Source organism: Pyxicephalus adspersus, chromosome 11 (genome assembly GCF_032062135.1).
Source record: "Pyxicephalus adspersus chromosome 11, UCB_Pads_2.0, whole genome shotgun sequence".
Taxonomy (NCBI): domain Eukaryota; kingdom Metazoa; phylum Chordata; class Amphibia; order Anura; family Pyxicephalidae; genus Pyxicephalus; species Pyxicephalus adspersus.
The window spans coordinates 55016185-55037606 of NC_092868.1; the positions used below are offsets into that span (position 1 = coordinate 55016185).

Here is a 21422-nt window from a genome sequence, read left to right on the forward strand (position 1 = left end):
CTCATCCTAAAAATATGGATCTGCACACTATATCAGTGACTCAACCATCTATTTACATATACAGTGCACCTCCCAGCTCCTGCAGAGCTTGTTTAGGAAGGCTCCAAGGATTGTAATTGGTCCTGTGTGTATGAGGGGCGGGCTACAGACTGGTTTGCCAGTGCGCTGGTGTAAGGCTGGTCTATTGGTCTCCACTAGCAAGATTGATTTGGTTAAAGCGTAACTAAACTCAAAACTTTTACTTTACATAAAAAGGTATACAACTCTTTTTCTTAAAGTAAAAAGGTATTTTTTATAAATGTGTAAGGTGGAGGAAGTCTGGCAAGTCAAAACAATTCACCCATCATGTCTGTGAATAACAATTGTGTTATGAATAACTGCCTTTTTGCACAATTGAGTATTATTTTTTTTTATTTTCATCTGAGACTAATTAAAAACAATGAAAAATAGACATTTAAAACACATTGAAATTATAGACATGAAAAAAACACTGCAACCAGAATGGAATTCCTGTTATAGTCCTTCTAGATCGCATTGAAGAGAGTGTTAAAGCAGAACTCCAGGCAAATTGTTAATTTCAGATGTGATTGGTTTAAACCAGTCAATAGCGATAGAATTGCATTCAGCCAGTCTTATGTACGTACTCCTGGCAAGGCATGGCGCGGTGGGTATAATCCTTCTTGGGTAATGAGCATCAATGGACTGAGAATCATGAGCATCAATGCAGGACTTAGCTGCACCCAAGCTATGGAATAACATTCTCAGACCTCTCGTACTAAGGATCAGGAACCAATCAGCATGGCTCTTGACCATGCAATCACATTACCAGCCAAGGTGATCCCATGAGATTTCTTTACAAACCAACTAACTCACCATCTGCAGCTGTCACCGTGCTGCTAATTGGTGTACCCCTCCAGCTCCTATTCCCCAAAGCAGTGCAATAAAACCTGGAAGGCAAAACTTCCCATTCCACTCAGCAAAGGAGTGTGGGTAATCTTATAGATTTCGGGAAGTAAAAAAAGTTTTACTGTAATCAACATTTAACGATAACATAGCTGGCCGCAAGGTTTTTCCCGGAGTTCCGCTTCAACATTCCTCTTCCTAAAAATTCTCTATAGTTGTTGCGCTGCCGAAACCCAGCACAGGCACTACGCGCCCTGCTCCCAAGAGCTTACAATCTAAGCTGATGGTATGTGAGGCACAGCCATGTGTTAAAAGTGCAGTCTCTCTCATACGGACGAATACATCAATTACCATCTAATAAATATATATTTATATATTATTTCTTTACCAGTCGGCTATACTTGGTATAGAATTGAAATACTGTAGAACACAAATTTCTGAGTTGTTGATACGATAATTACATTGTACAGGAGGGATGGCCGTGTCAGCCGCCATCTTGGAAATGTACCTGTTGCATACATACTGAGGCTTCTATGACGGCGCAGAGTGGCGCTGATGGGCAAAGTGTAGCAAACCCCTGGGTTTCCCTTACTGATGAAAGATGGATTCTGATTGGCTGATGGGGGGGTTGCTGCACTTTACTCTTTGCTGCATCTATTAAGTCATTTTGTGATTGCGATATTGTCCATCTCTATAAATTGTTTAGATCTGCAGGTAATACTGTGGTGCCATCCTAATATGGGGAATGCAATCATCTGCTGAAACATTCACAGTATTTTCCCCAAAATGTTTTTAAGCTGGGTGGGAAGAAGCTGTAGGCGGGACACTGACCCAACTCTTCAGTAACCACTCAAAAATAGCCGGGTGGTTGCTGAAAAGTGCTGGGCGGCGCGCCAAGCTAAAAAGAGCCGGGGAGAACACCGATTCAGGAAGAACATGGTCACCATAGTAAATGCCAATGCATAATGCTCTGGAGGGTTTTTATTGCTGTCCCTATCCCCCTGTAAGGAGAAGTCCCAAATCTAAGAGTTGTCACCACAATAGGCAGGGTTATGTCTTCCAATTGGCCAACAGCTATAAAAAGGGGGCATTCCCCTCAATGTGGCACCGACAGCAATAATACCCAACAGGTTTTCTAATCTTTATTTATACCAAACCTAAAGGAGAACTAAAATAGTGAACGGGCAGGCTCATTGTTATAGGTGGGACAGATGATGTTTCATCTGCAGTTAAACAAGCCTGCCTGTCCACCATCTATTGAATGTACACTAAGCTGCATGTGCACAAGTAGAAAATGACCACCTATGTCCCCTTGGTCTGCGGTCGCCTACCGGTGGTCTGCAGCTCTGGCCAGTGCGCCCCAAAGCGGGGTCAGAAGAAGGACCCTGCTGGGGGGCGCACCGGCCAGGGACGCACTCAGACCTGCAATGGGAGAATTGGTGGGTTCTGGCATCATGACGTCACTCTGGGGGAAGTTTCTTCCCCTTTGAATGACATCTGACTCCCTGTACATGCGTGGTAAGGATTCTGTGGATTTAGTGGTCTATGAGGTCCGAAAGGATGGCGACCACTGCCCTAGTAAAAGCTGCACTTTTGCAAACCCTATAATATAGCTGCCAGTGAAATGTAGGGACATGATAGGCTGAAATGTTTTCCCACCGAAATGGTTGTCTGTCATTGACATGATTAGTCACACCGTCTTAGATCAAAGCTCCGATTTTCTTTAATAAATGAATCAAACCCTTAGATTGGCAGGGCAGGAGCCAGTAAAATCAAAGGGTCCTGTCTCAGGGCAGCACAAAACAGATTCCATTCAGGTCATGTGACATAAAAAAGTGAATTTCATGTCATGTGACTTGCAGGATTTTTGTGTTAAGTTTGTAGACAGCAATACAATTTTCATTAACTGGCATTTGGCATGGCTGCCATGTCACCAGGTCACATTATCTAGACAGTGGCACCCAATTACTTAGATTTTACTTCCCCTTTCCTTTCTTCATTGGTTAAAGCTTAATTTACAGTTTTAGGTCCCCTATAATAAAAGCGATCTACAAAATGACTGTTCGATGCAAACTATATACAACATCTAGTATACTGCGTCCTCCATGGAACAGATTTCTGCTATGTTTGTGTTGGATATATCACTAGTAAACAATAAGTGAAAAGTGATCACACCGGTAGAAGTCACAGATCACGGCTATCTGAGGATTGCATGTTACCAAAAAAAAAAAAAAAAAGTTTACATAGCACTAAGCTGTGACTACTTCACATGGCTACAAAAGCTAGGTCTGATTTCAAAGTTGGTCCGGTTCTGCCGAAACTATTCAGAAGGAATAATAGAAAATCCAGTTTTGTTTGTAGCTGAAATGGAACTGGACAAGGATTGTCTGTGAAAGTAGAAGGAAGAAACCATTGAACAAGCTCTGGTCTATCAGAACCAGGGCTGGCTGGAAGGCCAATATAGATCTGCTCTGTCAACTCAACATGTCATGTGACACGGGAACCAATGTTGGTTTTTAATTAGTGTCACTTGTATCATTATTACTACACCTGCTATTGTAGTTACTGTAGTTGTGTTGCATGTGCTCATAGGGTTCTATTTATAACGGGAATCAGACATCATCTGCTAGGAATCTTCCAGATCCATGTGTTTCAATGGCAGCAATCGATTACCATCAGGGAATCAATTACTATCATTGAAACACAAATACCTAAAAGATTCCTACAAGGGAAGGTTTAAGATGTCAGATTCCTTTTTTTTATAAATAGGGCTCATAGAACACTGGTGTCATTGTAGCCCATACAAAGACAAAACTACTGAATAAGGAACGGTAACAGAAGACTTTTTTTTGGTGTCAACCCTTTTGCAGGAAGGAACCCCATCACATGACATTTTTAATTCCAGGCACATACCAAAAAAAGAAGAGTCTAATACCTTACCTTACCTTTTCTGCAACTCACATTGCCCTCTGGGTAATTATTACTACCGGGGCTCTCAGGGTTCCCTGCAGCTCTCGTTGGTTCCTCCTGCTGATCTCTCATTACAATATACTGTATGAGTGGAGGTCAGAGGAAGAGACCAGTGACAGCTGCAGATCCACAGACTGATTGGATCTTAAAAAATGTGACAGGGTCTCTTTAAACGTGTAAGTCTAAGAATAGGAAAATATGGGCTGTTCACCCAAAAAAAATTGTGTTATTGAAAAACAAATAATTTTTCAGTTCACCCTTTTATGAAAGTGGAAGATCACCACTTTTAGAAGTTGAACATGCGCAGCATACTTTGACTGCTGGGCAGCAATCAGGCAGGTATTATAGGGAGGGATATTGGCAGTTCCTTTCTGCAATAACCACCTGCCTGATCGTGGATTTAATCCATTTGGGTGCTAACATATTACGTAGCAATGTACATAAGTGATGCAGATGATAAGACTGCATACATAACAAGCACAAACGGATATAGGATGCTGCCCAAACAAGCTTACAATCTAATAGGTGGAGAAGCACCCAATAAATAGGTAGGGGAGATAGAACTGCTAATGAGTGGTAGTTAAGGAGAGGACAGTGGGTAGACATGTTTCCAGAGGTGGGCTTTGAAGGCTTGTTAGAATGTATAAAAAGTAATAGATAGCCTAATGGGGACAAAGAGAGAAGTCTTGGAGTTGTGCATGAGAAGAGGTGATGAGTGAGGTGATCACAAGACTGAAATAGCCAAGAAAAAGTGGTGATCAGTTTCCTCCATTTAGGTGAATACATTTTCTAATTGCCCTTATATAGTGTTATAAAAATGGCATACATAAAAGTGGCCTCCATTATCTTCCTAAAAAACAGGCCTCTATATCTCTCAATTGAGCTTCTCATCACATGGTAGCCTTATTAAATAAAATGCTTCAGGAAGATATCAGATTAAAAGATTTACCTGAATCTTAAAAGACAAAAGCCAATGAACATTTATATATGCAAACAGGTTTATACTGGGCCGTGGCTCAGTGGTTAGCACTCTGGCCTTTGCAGCGTTGGGTCCCAGGTTTGAATATCAGCCAGGACACGATCTGCATGGAGCTTGCAGGTTCCCTCTGTGTTTGTTTGGGTTTCCTCCGGGTACTCCGGTTTCCTCCCACATTCCAAAAACATGCAGTTAGGTTAATTGGCTTCTCCCCAAAAATTGACCTTATACTGTATTAAAGACATATGAATATGGTAGGATTAGATTGTGAGCTCCTTTGTGGGACAGTTAGTGACATGACTATGGAATTTGTACAGCGCTATGTAATATGTTGGCGCTATATAAATACTGTATAATTTTGTTAGGGTTAACATTGACACCAGAGCTGCATAAGCAAACAAACACACAGGCGGCGTTGTTTCTACCTGTTATAAAGCATGTGTTGTCTTCACCAAGATAAATGCAGACAATGCTGACTGCATGCAGCCCCCTGACTTACCTAGGAGAAGTTTTCTGTAACTCTGGTCTATGACTGTACATATAGAGCCAGCTAAGATTGGGTCCAACACAAAGGTAAGTTCGTAAAACATGTTACGGATTTGCTTGTTAGTAGCTTCAATGAGCAGAGGACTTCGAGCACCGCCAGACTGTTGGAAACTGGGCAAGGAAAGTAGATTACAGAAATCATTAAAAATGTTGAATATCCACAGGTCTACTTACATTAAACCTAACTGGCACATCGGCTTCTCATCGGTTATCTCAAACCTTCTCCAGGCCGAATCTGCTGAATCTATTCTAAATCTACCATTGAACCAAGCAGCTAGCACTGATACATGATTTGTCGGAGATGTTTGCTTAATAATGCTGTACATCGTTCACTGCGTGTGATTCCAAGGAGCAATTTGATTTCTATTCCTTATTTAAAAGGAAATCTGATTTTCTATTCTTCTATAAAAGTCACATCGTCTGCATTTTGGAATAACGGGAGGGAATTCATGCAGAGTGATAGTCTCCCATGGTGGACAGGGCTCCGCTGTGTGGGAGATATGAGCTGGGAATGGAAAAAACAGAAGTTTGTTACTGGCACCGAGACAACGGTAACTGAGGTCAGCACTGACTATACAACCACGAGGCGAGGAGGTCACTGTCCACACACAGGAATATTTCCATTGAAAAGCCGTCCCTCTTGGTTTTTTCCTTCTAAAACAAAAATGGGCATCGATGGCAGGACAGCCAGTAAGTGATGGCAATAAGCTTAAAAAGTGTCAACGTAAAAGGTTAAAAGGGGCTGGTCGTGCATGTCTCCCCCACATGTCACTGAACGTCAAGTAGCAGCTGGAGGAGTGGCCAGCCAGGCCCGGGGTTTTTTTTTTTTTTTTAAGCCGGCCACCACCATCTGCAAGGCTGACCCACCAGGTGTCCATGTGAGCACAGGTGGTAAAGAGGGTGTCAGAGAGGTCCAGTCTGAGTATTTAGTCAATGGAGACCTGGTATGCTGCCAGCAAGTGGTCATTCTTTCTCCATCTCTCCTGCCACAGCTCCACTGTGTTGTGGTCGGTTGTCGGGGTGGGTTCCCTCGAATCTTTGCGAGGCAATAGCGGCCTGATGAGACATGCTCTTTCTCACAATGTCCCCTTTACGCCATAACACCACCTCCTGAAAGAGCAGACATGGGAATAAAATAAGGGAAAAGCAAAAACGAGGAATGGAAATGTAAGGAGTACAAAAGAGAAAATGAAAACTATTATTATCCAGTGGGCAGCACTGTGGCTCTGGGGTTAGCACTCTGGCCTTTGCACCACTGGGTCACAGGTTTGAATCTTGGACAGGACACGTCTATCTACGTGGAGTTTGGAGGTTCTCCCCGTGTTTGCATAGGTTTACTCCAGGTACTCTGGTTTCCTCCCACAATCCAAAAACATGCAGTTAGGTTAATTGGCTTCCCTAAATATTGGCCATAGACTGTAATAAAGACATAAGACTATGGTAGGGACATTAGATTGTGAGCTCCTTTGAGGGACAGCTAGCGACATGACTATGGACTTTGTACAGCAATGCGTAATATGTTGGCGCTATGTAAATTCTATATTATTATTTATAAAACGCTGACAAATTACACAGAGCTTTACAAAATTGGTAGTAAAGCTGGAGCAAGGAGGCGAGAAGGAAAGAAAGAGGGAAGCATGGGGATTCCTACAAAAGAAGGACAAAGAGCTGGAGATGGCTTTTAACTGAGAATGCAGGTCATTCTTTCATTACATTACAATAACGTCCATGATGAGCAAACTCCAATCTCCATATTAAAGGGGGACAGAGAGCAACTGGATCCTCCAGTACTACAGTTATCAAAATAGAAATGTTATAGCCAGCCCCTTACTACTAGTGTAAAGGAAAGGAAAAAAGAGCAAGCAGAAGTTTCAAGTAAGCTCCACAAAGTTTGTTCTGGAGCTGAGAGTTATATCTTATGTACTCTCAATGTTATTGTTTTTTACATGTTTGATGTATAATATACTCAGTCTTTATCAATACAAAATTTGCCCCAAAAAAAACTCTTTCTTTTTTCCTTTTCTTCAATCTCCATACTTGCCTGCTGTTTGAAGTAACGCCTTTCTTCCTCATCTATGAGAACTAGATTGAGGTAATACCGCACACTAAATTTCTTGTTGATATCCCTCATAGTCGGTGTCAGCTCATAGCCGGCAAGGAACAGCCGGATAGGTATGGATTCGCCTATGGTGAAAAGATAAAACAAAGGAATGTTATACATGAGTGAAATGTTAAGAAAAATAATTCCGTTAAATAATATAACCTGAAAACATTCTGCCAATAATCCATCTGAATTGTTCTGATGTACAACTGAACAAAGGGTTTGGTTAGTAATTATTAAGCAGCTACATGCTTAGGCACAAAGGGCCTGATTTAATAAAGCTCTCCAAGACTGGAGAAGATTATTGTGGGAGAACATGGGTGATCCAGAAAACCTGCAATGGATCTGGTCCAGGGATGAAAACATTTACCAACTAATAGTAATCCATTTCCAGTTTGCTGGATCACCCAGGTACTTCCATGATAGTCTTGGGGAGCTTTATTAAATCAGTATCAGTCTGCCTCTGCCCAGTCCAGCAAGAGACAGATTTATGAGACTGGTTTATGACAAAGACCATTTTGTCGGGGAGTTATTGAGATAGGAGGCTTATGGAAACCTGAAAGGGGATTTAACCTCATGCTACTCTACTAATAAGCTTTTTTATTGCCCCTCTACGACATTCTAACAAAGGCCAATTGACCAATGTGTGGTATTCTTTCATGGCTGATTCACCCTTGCAAATGTTATCAAAAGCTTTCTGTGAATCCCCTTAGAAACCAGAGAACATTTTGTCCCGGCTCCTGACCTCTTACAGGGGCTCCATCCATGATCTCATACTTGGCGATTGTGTCATTCTCATGGTAAACATTGGGCCCGGTCCCCGTTGTCTCTCTTTTAATGATATCGATCTCCATGTGTTTAATCTTGATCCGTACCAAGAGGAAGTAGATTTTGCCTACGATGACATCTTTGAGGTGATATCTGGAGAAAAAGACATACAGCATATAAGTAGGTGCCTAAGGTGCACCAGCACGCATTGTAGCAATAAACATATAACTGTCCAAGAGGTTGGCTAAACGTCACATGGCATCTTACAATAACAAATATTTTGGCCTTTATAGGTTTTGTTATATTATAGCATATTTCTAAACCTTGCAGGATTGTGATTTGGGTATTTTTGTGCTTTAGGCAAGACCACTTGTGCCATGCCCGAGTCTGCAAGAAACCCCAAGCACCAACACCCTGCTATGTGCTACTAAGACATAGAGATTTGTTGCCAAAGTCCGAAAAATGACCCAAGGTGTAATCACCTTCCTTGGTAACTAGAAGAACAGGATCTGCTTGCCCTGCCCACCCGTCCTCACCCAGTTTTAAATAGTGGACAGTGTTCTCCCTAGAACCTTTTAGCCTGGCGCAAAGCCCTGCATTTTTCAGGTGGTTACTGATGAGCTGGGTCACACCTACAATTTCTTTCCACCAAGCTTTTTTTTCTGGGTTGAGCACTGGTGTATAGTAACCTCCCTCCCTCCTTGGCACAAAAAAACAAAGGTCTACTCCACTCAAATGTCTACAACTATCTGTTGTGGACGTCCTTTTCTCCATGAGCTTGTCACAGCCGATGCATACTGCTGTGAATGGAAGAGCAGCAACCCTCAAACCATGCATGCAGTTGTGAGACAAGCAATCAGACACTGGCATTGGCCATGGAAGAGTGGGGAAACTGCAGCTTGTGACAGCAAAGTACCCAGAAGGGCCAAAGGTGATTAGAAGATGAGCTGTGAAGCCCTAGCCTATGCCCAAACAAAGCCTTGTAACCTTGTATTATCATGTTGGAAACTCATATTTCAGGAGTCCCTAAAGCAATGTTTCCCAATCAGGGTTCTGTAGAACCTTACGGTTCCATCAAAGGTTGATCGGGGTTCCTTGAACAATGAACAACTTGTGCCTCTCAGGTCAGTTACCACTGACACCAACAATCTATTGGCAACAATCAATTTGGCTATTTTTAAGGTTGGCTATTTTGGCTATTTTTAAACTTTCCAATGGGCAACAATATAAAAGACATGCATTCCAATGACCGATAGGATAGTGTACCATGAACTGGTACTAAATGTTGCCAGGGGTTCCCGGAAACTTATTTCAAGGGTTAAAAAGGGCTGCCCTAACAGTATGAAATCCATCCATAACAAAATGGTATTTTCTACTGGACTGGCTCTGTTTGATCATGCAAACCAATTATTATTATTATTATTATCATCAATAAACAGGATTATATAGCGCCAGCATATTATGCAGCGCTGACCAATGAACATACTTGGACTTGTTGTACTCAAACTCAATATGCAGACAATCCTCAATGCCCACTTCCATCTTGATGGAGGAATTGAGCTCCGGGTATGTACTGAGTGTGTGGACCACGATGTCCATTTCCTTCCCGATATCATTCAAACGACGGCTTAGGGTGGCACGCAAGAAATACCTGGAAAATAGGAAGCAAATGAACTGAGGTCTAATAATAGATTTAATTACTCTACAAAAAGCAGAATTGGCATGTACCTAAATGAACAAATGAAAAATAATGAAAAATAATTTCCTTGTGCAAATACAGCCTTCACCTTTTCATTTCTATGCCAACCTGCCAATGAATCATCATGGTCTTATGAGAAAAAAAAAAAGAAACCTGCTGTATACATTCCACTGAATAGCTTTATGTTATGTAAAATTATTGGGGCTATGCTGCCCATTACAAACCCAAATTAAAATTGCTATTTGCGTACCTGTTGGGGAAAATTGACCTCTTGATTTATCCTGGTGACCATTGCAACCATGAAGAATGTGACGGAAATCTAAAATGTTACAGTTGTCAATAGAACAAGGCAAAATCTTTAATGCGAATACATATTCTGATGACAATTTTGAAAGAAGGGTTTCCAATCGGAAACAGGTCAGATGATAATCGTCCGATTATTGTTTCAGGAATAGTATCGGATGAGAATCTGACATGTGTACAGCGCTCGTCTGTCGTCGTTCATGGATATGTCCTGGCGGATCCAAGAACAAGGAAAGACGAGTGACTGTCTGGAGGAAAAGAAGTTTAAGCTCCGGATAAGGAAGGGATTCTTCACTGTAAAGTCTGTGAAAATGTGGAATCGGCTCCCTCAGGAAGTAGTTTCAGCAAGTTCAATAGATTGCTTTCAGAAAAAGCTGGAGGATTTCTAGAAGCACAGAATATAACTGGGGATTAAAGCTTTTAAGGAAAGATAACAGAGACTGCTGATCCAGGGAACATCTAATTGCCTCAGAGAATCAGCAAGGAATTTTTTTTCCCCCTATTGGAGCAAAATAAACCAGGGATTTTTTTTGCCTTTCTTTGGACCAACTATGTCCATAGGGTTTTATATCTGGGATATGTTTATTTCCCTAGTGGTTGAACTTGATGGACTTATGTTTTTTTCAACTTGATATACTATGTAACCATGTAATGGAAATAAAGCGGTGAGAGAGCAGCGGGGCGCCGCTTGCACTTTCTGCCCCTCCCCTCTCCATAGAGCAGAATGGTGCTGTATGTACAGAGCTCGTTGATGCATCGTTCAGTCTTTTGTCATTGGAAAGAATCGTGAAAGAAAGTAAAGCCTAAGGCTACGTACACACGTCAGATGGTCCGATATCGAATGAGAATCTGTACAACACTCATCCTTCACCTGACCTGGCAGATCCACAGACAATGAACAATTGTATTAAAAGTAAAGTGAAGAATGGCGCTCTATGTACGGCGCTTGTTCATGGATCTTTCAGTACTTTGTCATTGGAAAGGGTCGTGAAAGATCCTTTCCAACGACAGAACTCTACCGTGCATACGTAGCCTAGGACTAGCAGCAATACAGATCTAAGCAGCACCAGCAAAATCAAGAACAAAACAAAAATTAGATTCCGTTATTTGGGAGCTGCCCTTTTATGTGGCTTTTACCAATTTCTCTGCATATTTGCCGACACCGGGCTGTTATGTGTGCTGCACAGAAATCTTTCCTGCCACCTGGCATTAAATAATTCAGATAAAGTCATTTCCATCACAAAGCTCTGCTTTTAGAAGAATGCTAAAGTCGCATTGCTATAATCAGACAATGAATTTGCCGACTGTGACCCTTACCTTAGTTTCACGTTCTGACCCGTGTAGGATTCATACGGTTTCTCTACATGAGTAAACTCAAAGTCGAAGCTCTGGGACTGGGAGATTTCTCCGGGTCGAGCCAAATCTTTCACCAAGGACACAAACTCATGGTGGTTCCCTCGGTCATAGTACAGCTCTGTAGAAAGAAAATATAATTAACAAAAGATAGAACAAAAGAGCCAGGAGATCGCACTTTCGGCTGATTTGGTATAGATATCCAAGACTGGAGAAGATAGACCATCATGGGAGAACCCCTATTTATTATACAGTGCTGCATAATATGTTGGCACTATATAAATACTGTGTAATATTACCCTGGGGGATCCAAGAAACCTGCAATGGATTTCTTAAAATTTGCTATTTGTTGGTAACTGTTTTCAATCCTTGACCGGATCCATTCCAAGTTTGCTGGATCGGCCATATTCTCCCATGATAGTCTATCTTCTCCAGTCTTGAAGAGCTTTAATATATCAGGCCCATTGCATATTAATATTCAGTGTGTTAGGGCATTACATTAAGTGCAGCAAATATTCCAACGAGAGGCACCAAAACACATGGCACTGCATTTCCGTGAGTTGTACAACACATGTACGTCAGAGCTGCATGGACTTGTTGGAATGCCATTAAAAATGCATGGCATCATAACCCTACGAACATATCTGAAGCTTTGTTTGTTCATTTGGACGTCAAACTATATATTGTATTATTTCAAATGTAATTTGTGATATAAAAAAAAAAATTAATATTGCCGTTCCACATTTTTAGGTGAACCTGTGTTTCTAAAAACATTCTCTGGTGGAGAATCAATTACTTCAATTGAATACACATGGACCTAGAAAAGATTCCTCACTAGTGAATGTTTGGAAAACATCATATTCACTGCTTTACAAAGAGATCACTATGACTAATTTGCCAAATACATTTTGTTAAATTTTAATAAAGTACAAGTTTTGTTTGGTACACAGTTTAATAAAAGAGCAAATGCACTAAAATGTTAAATATTAAGCTTTTTCTGTTTACTGGTATTGTGTTACTATTTTTATGAGTGCAATTGTATCTGACAATTGCATTATTTAAAAGCTGGCCCTGCAGTTCTCATTGCAGCCTGAAGGTGACAGTGTCATCGAATCCTCAGAGCTAACATAGTAATCACATGATCAGTTCCTTGTATCTGATAGTAAGTGAGGACTTGGGTGGTCGGTGGCAACTAGTATTGAGAGCCAGCAGCTGTGCAGTTTTTTGGCAGGTGGCTCCTAAAGGCTGGAAGATGGCTGATGTATGCTTAGAATGAAGTTAATAGACTGTGGATTGGGAGAGGTAAAAATATTTTAATTGCAATCAATAGAAAAGTGCAAACGTCAGCATGCATTGCAGTGTGAATATACAGACATTCAGTTACCCAGGGCTGGGGGCACTTTGGAGGTTGGTACACAGAAGTCTCTGAGGACTCAATACAAAAGCAAGATTTGGATGCAGTAGACCGGATTTATGGAGGAGAAGAGATTTTTAGAGTCAGGGAGGGCTTTTCTATGACTTTAAGAGATGAGATTCTCTATACAGCCAGGTTGCAGGGCCACAACACAGATTTCACGCTGGCTGCAATTCTCTAAGCGACGCATTCAGAAATGCCAGCGGCAGCCTCCAGCGAACACACCAGCTGCTTCCTGCCCTTCTTTGAAGTACAGAAGACTTCCGCTGGCAGGTCGCCTGTTTACCAAGATTTGCCTGCTGGGGGGCCGAGATTCCCCCACATCCAGCTCTGGGGAGGAATAACATTTGATGAAATCCCCATTCTTCTATCAGCATGCATCAAACAAGAGGTGGAATGAGGAAATCACAGCCAGCTGGGCCGCAACGTGACTACAGGGGGGCAACATGGATTGCAAGAACGGCCCTGCAAAGCAAGGGGACTCTTAAAGGAAAACTGTATCTTACCATTCAAAGAGGCCTCACATAGATGGATCAAATAAAAGGGTCAAAGCGAATCCCTAATTTTGTCTGGACAGATCTGATCCACAATACCTCTGAAGGAGACCTGTGGCACCAAGGCATTACAGTGTTCCCCCCAGCCCCTTTTAGCCAGACGGAACTTATCAGTAACCACCCGGCTGTTTTTGGGTGATTACTGAAGAGTTGGATCACAATACAGGGGCTGCCACCTGCCTAAAAATTTTTTCCACCAAGCTTAAAAAACAAAATTCTAGGTTAAACACTGAATTAGCAGCGGATCCTTTGAGTAACTCTGCCATTATAGGTTAAACACTAAATTAGCAGCGGATCCTTTGAGTAACTCTGCCATTATAGGTTAAACACTCAATTAGCAGCGGATCCTTTGAGTAACTCTGCCACCCTGCCTTCTACCTATACAGTGATCTCCCCAGACCCCTTTAGCTAGGTGCCCTACCCCGCACTTTTCAGTGACTACCCGGCTGTTTTTGGTTGGTTAGTAAAGAGTTAGGTCACAATAGAGAGACTGACACCCACCTGATTTTTCACCCAGCTTAAAGAAATTTCTGGTTTGAACACTTGGTTTGTTATAGTGCACCCTGCTGCCATCTCTTCTCCAGGTAAATGATGCCCTCGCACCTGGCCATTCACATGATCTATAAGAATCTGTGATCCATCAGAGCAGGATATATTCTTCCAGTTCTCTGTGGTCCAATTCTCACACTCACATGCCCATTGCTTTGCCAGTAGATAGGGGTTAGCTTGGGCACTGAGGCTCATATTGATGTACACTGTGTTCCAATCTCTTTCATGCCCAGTATTACAATTTTAGCAATTTGAGCAGAATTTCCAGACAAGCTACCCCCCACCCTCCCATCCATGAGCTTTTTGGCAATCAAGACCCTGTTGCTGGATCACTGGTTGTTTTTCCTTGGACCAGTTTGGTGGGACAAACCCCTCCATATCAGGAATATTCCACAAGACTGTTTGAGAACCTTTGACCCAGCTGCCAAGTCCTTCAGATCCTTAAAGTGGACCTAAACTCAAAATTTTTACTTTACATAAAAGGGTAGGTGTGTGTCTTTAAAGTAAAGTAAATTGTATTATTTTTTCAAGTGCAACAACCTTTGCACCTTTGCCGTGTGACATATATTTGGCTACTTCTTCTATGCATGCCAGATCTTGGGCATGTGCAGAAGGAGCCCTTTCTTTAATGGGAGAAAAAAATTCTTGATCTCGCGCATGCGCAGTAAGATTGACAATCTTTTTCCCTATCTAAGTCATCCAATCTCGCGCCTTGCGCAGTGCAAGATTGGGTGAAATATGAAGAAGAACCCCCGAAGAACAGAGAAGATGGCGGTGCCGGGCCGAAGATAAATGCTGGGATGGCGTGGGACCCAATCGAAGAAACCTCCAGATGGATCGATGCATCTGCAGAATTAAAGGTCTGTGTGACTTTTTTTATTTTAGTTCTGCTTTAAACTTGGCCAATAGTGCTGTTTCTAACATATCACCTACAAGAACTGAACGTTCACTTGATGCCCAATACATCAAGCATCCAGAACAAGAAACTGGACCGAAAATGTAACTTAATGTAACATTAGCTTATGGAACCATATTAAAAAAAAAGGACTAAAATGTGTGAAAGTCAAAGCTTTATATTCCTACTGTTGGTAGAGTAAGAATTAAACAACCCATTTTGGCTTTTTTTGTTCTCCCCGTATCTAAGAAAGGTCCCAACCCTTTCCCAATGTATGCAAGAATTAAAAGTTGAACCCCAAGGAAATTTCAATTTGTAGACTTTACAGGGGGTTCCCCATGGACTACAAAGGTTAAATGTAGATTTTGGTCTAGGGTACCATTAAATGCATTTTTACCTATGTTATCCCTCTCTTCCCCAGCAGCTGGCGCTCTTCTCTGCTTGCCAACAGGTTGTGGGCGGGCCCTTGGTGTCCTCACAATGCAGGACTGCTGGTCCTGCACTGCACATGATGAGATCAGAGTACATGAAAAGAAGCAGCAGAGTGGCCAAAGGGAGGGAAGAATAAGGTATCTCCCTTTTCTAATGGCGCCTTAAGCAAAAATGAGCCCCAATGCAGAAGCAGTCCCGGATTTTCTCCGAAGTTCAGTTTTGCCATTAAAGATTTTCAACTGGAATTCTGTGCCGTGACAGGTATGTAGATGCATTCGACAATGCAAAAGTAACACAAATTGATGACTAAGACACATATTAAGGTAGCAATCTGATTTCTCGGGGCGGCTCTGTGTCCCATTTCATATGCGGCATACCCGCTGCATCTACCGGCCTGCAAGAACAGATGATGCAGTTACCATGGTGATCCTCCTATATTTTGTGTGGATTTTTTAATATACATTTTGAGCTATTACTGTCACATTTATCTGAAAGCCATATCTGACATTGCTTTTCAAGTTTTACTTTTTTGATGTTCCATATTTTAATTAAGCGTTTGCAAATATGCCTCTGGTGGCCATCGGTATATAAAGGAATGTGGCCGACAGCAGAGCAGATACAGACAGTCCGTGGTGTTTAATTGGGTCCTGCAAGGAGCTGCAGATGGGTTCACATTATAAAAACTTGAAAATGCAGCTGTGCTTCTTTTGTGTATATTAATGGTAATGCATTAGACCATGCACCTTACCAGGGGTAAAACAGACGGAAAAAAGCATACCAACCCCTATGCATAACTTAGCATGTTTTCCCATATTGTTTTACAGCGATCTACAGCAGACAGAACTGCATCCAGCAATGCATTTAGAAAACTGATTGCAGCGCATTAATGGGAATGACATTTCTGCTGCAGATCAACACTATGCATGTAGAATGCAAAGGATATGCAGTGTTCAATCCAGAAATTTCTTTAAACCAGGAGGGAAGAAATTGTAGGGGGGTGGCAACCTCTGTAATATGACTAAACTATTAAGCAAACACCTAAAAACAACTGGGTGGTCACGTAAAAATGCTGTGTGGTGCGCCCAGCTAAAAGGGCCTGGGAAAACACTGGTATGCCCTGAAATCCTGCGGCAAAACATGCAAAGCGCATTATAGAGAGCACTGATGCAGCAGGACAAAGTTACAGGGCGCACATGGGAGTATGGAGATGGAAAGAGTCGGCATTTTTCTATATCAGCCACACTCCAGCAGTGATCTCCCCAGCCCTCTTTAGCTGGGTGCACCACCAAGCACTTTTCTGTAACGGCCCGGGTGGTTACTGAAAAGTTGGGTCACAATACAGGGGCTGCCACCCGCCAACAAAATATCTGGGGAGTATACTGCTCCAGGTAGATTTTCTGTGTGGGGTTAATAAAGAAAGATCACACGCGTAATGCAGAAGTTCCACAACATTTACACAAACTTCAGGTTGTGAAATCAGCCCGCGCTGCGAAGAGGAGCCAAAGTCACCAATACACTGGAACCAACCAATCAACGCAATTCAGCCAGAGTTCAGTCACATGGTAGCAGTGCCAGTACAAGATCGAAATTGCGCCCCCTATTATGAGCTCCAGAATTGCTCAAGGAGAGCAGGTTGCATGTTTGCCTTTTCTGCGCCTCTCTCCAGAAAAAGCTTCCAAGGCAGCTGCCTCTTCTTTTAACGCCTCGGGTCATCACCATAGAGACTTCGGACTGCAGTAATTTACCAACTGCACCTAATTAACTGAACGGGAGTCATTGGGAACATTTTTGAGCACACATTTGCACATGGTTGCAGTGGGGTTAAAAAGCAACATGTCAGAAGAACCACAAATGCATTGACTTAAACTATAAGTTTTCAATGCGCCTAACCAAGCAATTTTCGACCACATGCCGAGAAAAAGCCTTACAGTTCACCTGCGTTGCCTAAAGCTACATCTTTTCATGTCGCAATGATCATCCCCAGGGGGATTATTAAAATCTAAAGGTAGACCTTAAATTCTCACCTTTCTTCAAAAACATCCGGGTGGTGCGCCCGGCTAAAAGGGTCCGGGGAGAACACTGTATATATGCGTAGGGTTGCAATTAATAAACAATGGTGATGGTCCGTAATGGACAACATAATTGGAAGATTCTCATGGTATATAGTTGTAGGGTATTCATTGGGGGATTTAAACAATCAGATTATAAGGGGTGACCACAGACAAGCAGAGGTCACAGCCAGAGCCAAGGGTGGTCAGGCTCCTTCCTGTCTTCAAACAACCTGCTAGAATAATCCTCCTCATCCAAGCAGATACATGAGAAATGCTTCCTTCCATAGGGTGCGATTGGCAAGTGAACATTTTACAACATGATGGGAAAACTCGCCATGTGATCATTACTTTGTATAACTGGAAGACGTCAATAAGTTCACTCAACTGGGGCAACTGTGTCAAATTATGCCTTAAGGCACAATGATCATTAGACCCCTGGAAGTCTACAAGAAAGTTGACACCACAACCTCAGCACAATTCAGCGGTCACCACTATTGACCATCATTTTGCGTCTACAGTTATTTTGACGCCAACCATTACCTAAAGCTCTTGCCTTGACCCAACTTCAGCATTACTGACCATCTTGACGCCAACCATTGCTTGCCTGGACCCCATTTCACAACCTATAGGGAAAGGCCAGTTCCGAAGGATACATTTTGCTGGTTAATCACAAATATATTTTTACAAATTAGTGGGTTCACCTGTAGAAGATATAATCACGTACGCTCAGCAATGCGACTCCAACTTGTTGCATAATGATAGTTTTTCTGGAATGTGATTTATGTCCTCTATGACAGCACAATCTCAGTGCAATATAATTCTCAGCTCTACTAGTTAATGATTTATACCTACGGGCACCAGGTCACTCAATGTGGATCAATTGTCAACCCGTCTTACTGCCAATTTTGGTCTACAGGTGCCGTCAGCTCAGAACGATTATCAGTTCCACTATGGGCACCATGGTGCCAAAAGGTCAGAACAGAGAGGTCATTGAGCCTTTCAGATGCGGTTCCTTGACCCCAACTATTGGCCATTGCAATCAACCAGCCCTTGGAGCTAATAGCTATTGTTGGAAAAGCTAACGATAGGAACGCCCACAGGGGTTGTTGCAGAATGAACATCAACTTTTTATGACCACCAATATAAGTCTACGGGCACCGAGAGGCCAAAAAACACAGAATTATTTGCCAGCTTTTCAAGACACTGATTAATGTCTACAGGCAACGTTATTTTGACCTCCAACCTCTATGAGCACCATAGATGGTCACCATTGTGCTACAAGACTGATCGCTAGCTCTACCATATGTTACGTCTATGGTCACCATTGTGCTGCAAGCTCAGAACCAGCATAAGCTCCTCTGGTCTCAAGTTTTCCACTAAAGCTACCATAAGGCTATAATCTCAGATCAATCATAACCTCTCCCAGATTTACGTCCATGAGCCTCATGAGGCCACAAGACTGATCACTAGCTCTACCATACGTGATGTCTATGGGCACCATGATGCCACAAGCTCAGCACAGAAAAATTGTTAGCGCTACCAGAGGTTAAGTCTATGGGCACCACAATGCCACAAGCTCAGATTGATCATTAGCCTATCTAGACTTATGTTCAAGGACACCATGATGCCACAAGACTGATCACTAGCTCTGCCATACCCTACATGTATGGGAACCATTATGCTCCAACTTCATCATTAGCTCTTCTGGTTTTAAACTTAACACTATGGCCATCAATATTTCCACAATCTCAGATCAATCATAAGCTCCACCAGACATATACGTCAAAGGGCACCATGATGCCACAAGACATTGCCTGCTTCACTATTTGTTGTGTCTATGGGTACCACGATGCCACAAGCTCAGATGATCATTAGCTCTATCGACTTATGACCAAGGGCACCATGATGCTGTAAGACTGATCAGTAGCTCCACCAAACATTATGTCTGTTGGCACCAACTTGATGCATGCTAAGTGCCATAACCAGTTCCTCTAGTCTTAATTATACCACTATAGGCACCAAAAGGCCACAATCTTAGATCAGTCATAAGATCTCCTAGACTTACATCCAAGGGCACCATGATGCCACAAGACTAATTACTAGCTCTACCAAAACATTACATCAATGGGCACCAATATGCCGCCAACTCAACATCAGCTCTTCAGGTCCCAAATTTACCACTACGGGCACTAAAATGCCACAAGCTCAGATTAATCATTAGCTCTCCCAGACTTACATCCAGGGGCACCATGATGCCACAAGACTGATCACTAGCTCTACCATACATTACCTCAATGAACATCATTATGCTGCAAGTTTAGGACCACCATAAGCTCTTCTGGCCTTAAATGTACCACTACGGGCACCATGATACCACAAACTCTGCATAGACTAATTGTTAGCTCTAACAGACGTTACATCTATGGGCACTACAATGCCACAAGCTTAGACTGATCATTAGCTCTAATAGACTTACATCAAAGGGCACTGGATTGATAGCTCTAGCAAATGGTACAGTCAGTTCAGTTCTTCCAGCTTCTGATTTTCTACTACGGGCGACATCATGCCACTTGATTGATCATTAGCTCTACCAGATGTTATACCTATGGGCACCATGACCCAGCAAGATTGATAGCCAGCTATGCCCTTCATTATGTCTTTGGGCACCATGATGCCGAAAGTTCATGACCATCATCAGCTCTGCCAGCCACCAATTCTCCACTATGGGCACCATTCTACTAGATTGTAAGCTCTTCTGGGCAGGGTCCTCTCCTCCTGTATCTCTGTCTATATTAGTCTGTCATTTGCAATCCCTATTTAATGTACAGCGCTGCGTAATATGTTGGCGCTATATAAATCCTGTTTAATAATAATAATAATATTAATATTAATACCGATGGTCAGGTCTTCCAGGTTCATATCTCTGGGCCACCATGACATCGATAGTGAAGATTTAGGGTGGATAGTTCTGTTCTGTTGGATAAGGCCAACAATGGGCCCATCCACCAGGAACACGTACGCCCAGCTGGGACGGTGCCTGAGGTCGTGCCAATGTTGGCTGGACAATGACACCGCCATGACACCACTGACCCAACGAAGAACATTGGGATGACGCCTACGTGCACGGTGAGATCACTAGCTTAACACGGAGCGATGGTCAGGTCTTCCCGGGGCCATTTCTTGTATAAGGGCACCATGACCCCAACCAACGCCCACTGCGCCCCCATCTATGGTGAAGAATTGATCATTGGAGGGATTTTTCTGCCCAATCATTATCAGATAACGCTGAGATCGGTGACACAAATACGTATGCTCGGTTAGAAAAATGAATGCCATGGAACGATCGGCAGCACCGCGGCGCCATCCATTGCCCGCCACCGCTCGCCCCCGGAGCCCATCTCACCGATCTGTCCGATGAATTCTATCTTCAGGCCTTGATGCTCCAGTCTCTTGCCTGGGTTCCTCAGGTTGACGGTGACCCGGCCGGACACGGTTTCTCCATCATAGAACAGGAAATATTTCTCCTTCTTGCCGTCCTCCGTTTTGTGCTCCACCCGTCGGCGGCTCTCCGCATCACTCAGGGTGACGTCCAGCTCAGCGGACGGGCCGAAGCCAAAGAAGCTCATGGCGGAGTCCGGTCCCGGCGTTCAGGACACTGACAGCTCTGCACTGATTCCCCCGGAGACCCCCCTGATCTCCGCTACTGCTGCTGTTTCGCACACTGCGCATGCGCCTAGACGGGCGAGCCTAGCGAGTTTGCGCAAGTGGACCAGACCGCCAGGAACAAACATGGATGACGGAAAACCAATGGAAGACGCATGCGTGGTGCGCTATACGCGTCTGTCATGATGTCATCGAGCTACCTCCATATTACTTACTGGCAAATAGAAAGTGTAGGAAGTGAAAAG

The 21422-nt window shown here is 42.9% G+C and overlaps 1 protein-coding gene across 1 annotated transcript; it reads right to left on the reverse strand.

The window, feature by feature from the left end:
- Window positions 1-393: 393 nt before the first annotated feature.
- On the reverse strand, window positions 394-21257 carry VPS26B (VPS26 retromer complex component B). Its single transcript, XM_072426540.1, has 6 exons — window positions 20918-21257; window positions 11584-11740; window positions 9751-9915; window positions 8242-8417; window positions 7437-7579; window positions 394-6505 (listed from the first exon to the last, which is right to left on the reverse strand). Exons 1-6 carry the CDS (start codon window positions 21138-21140, stop codon window positions 6359-6361), a joined length of 1011 nt encoding a protein of 336 aa, XP_072282641.1. The 5' UTR covers window positions 21141-21257; the 3' UTR covers window positions 394-6358.
- Window positions 21258-21422: the final 165 nt, after the last annotated feature.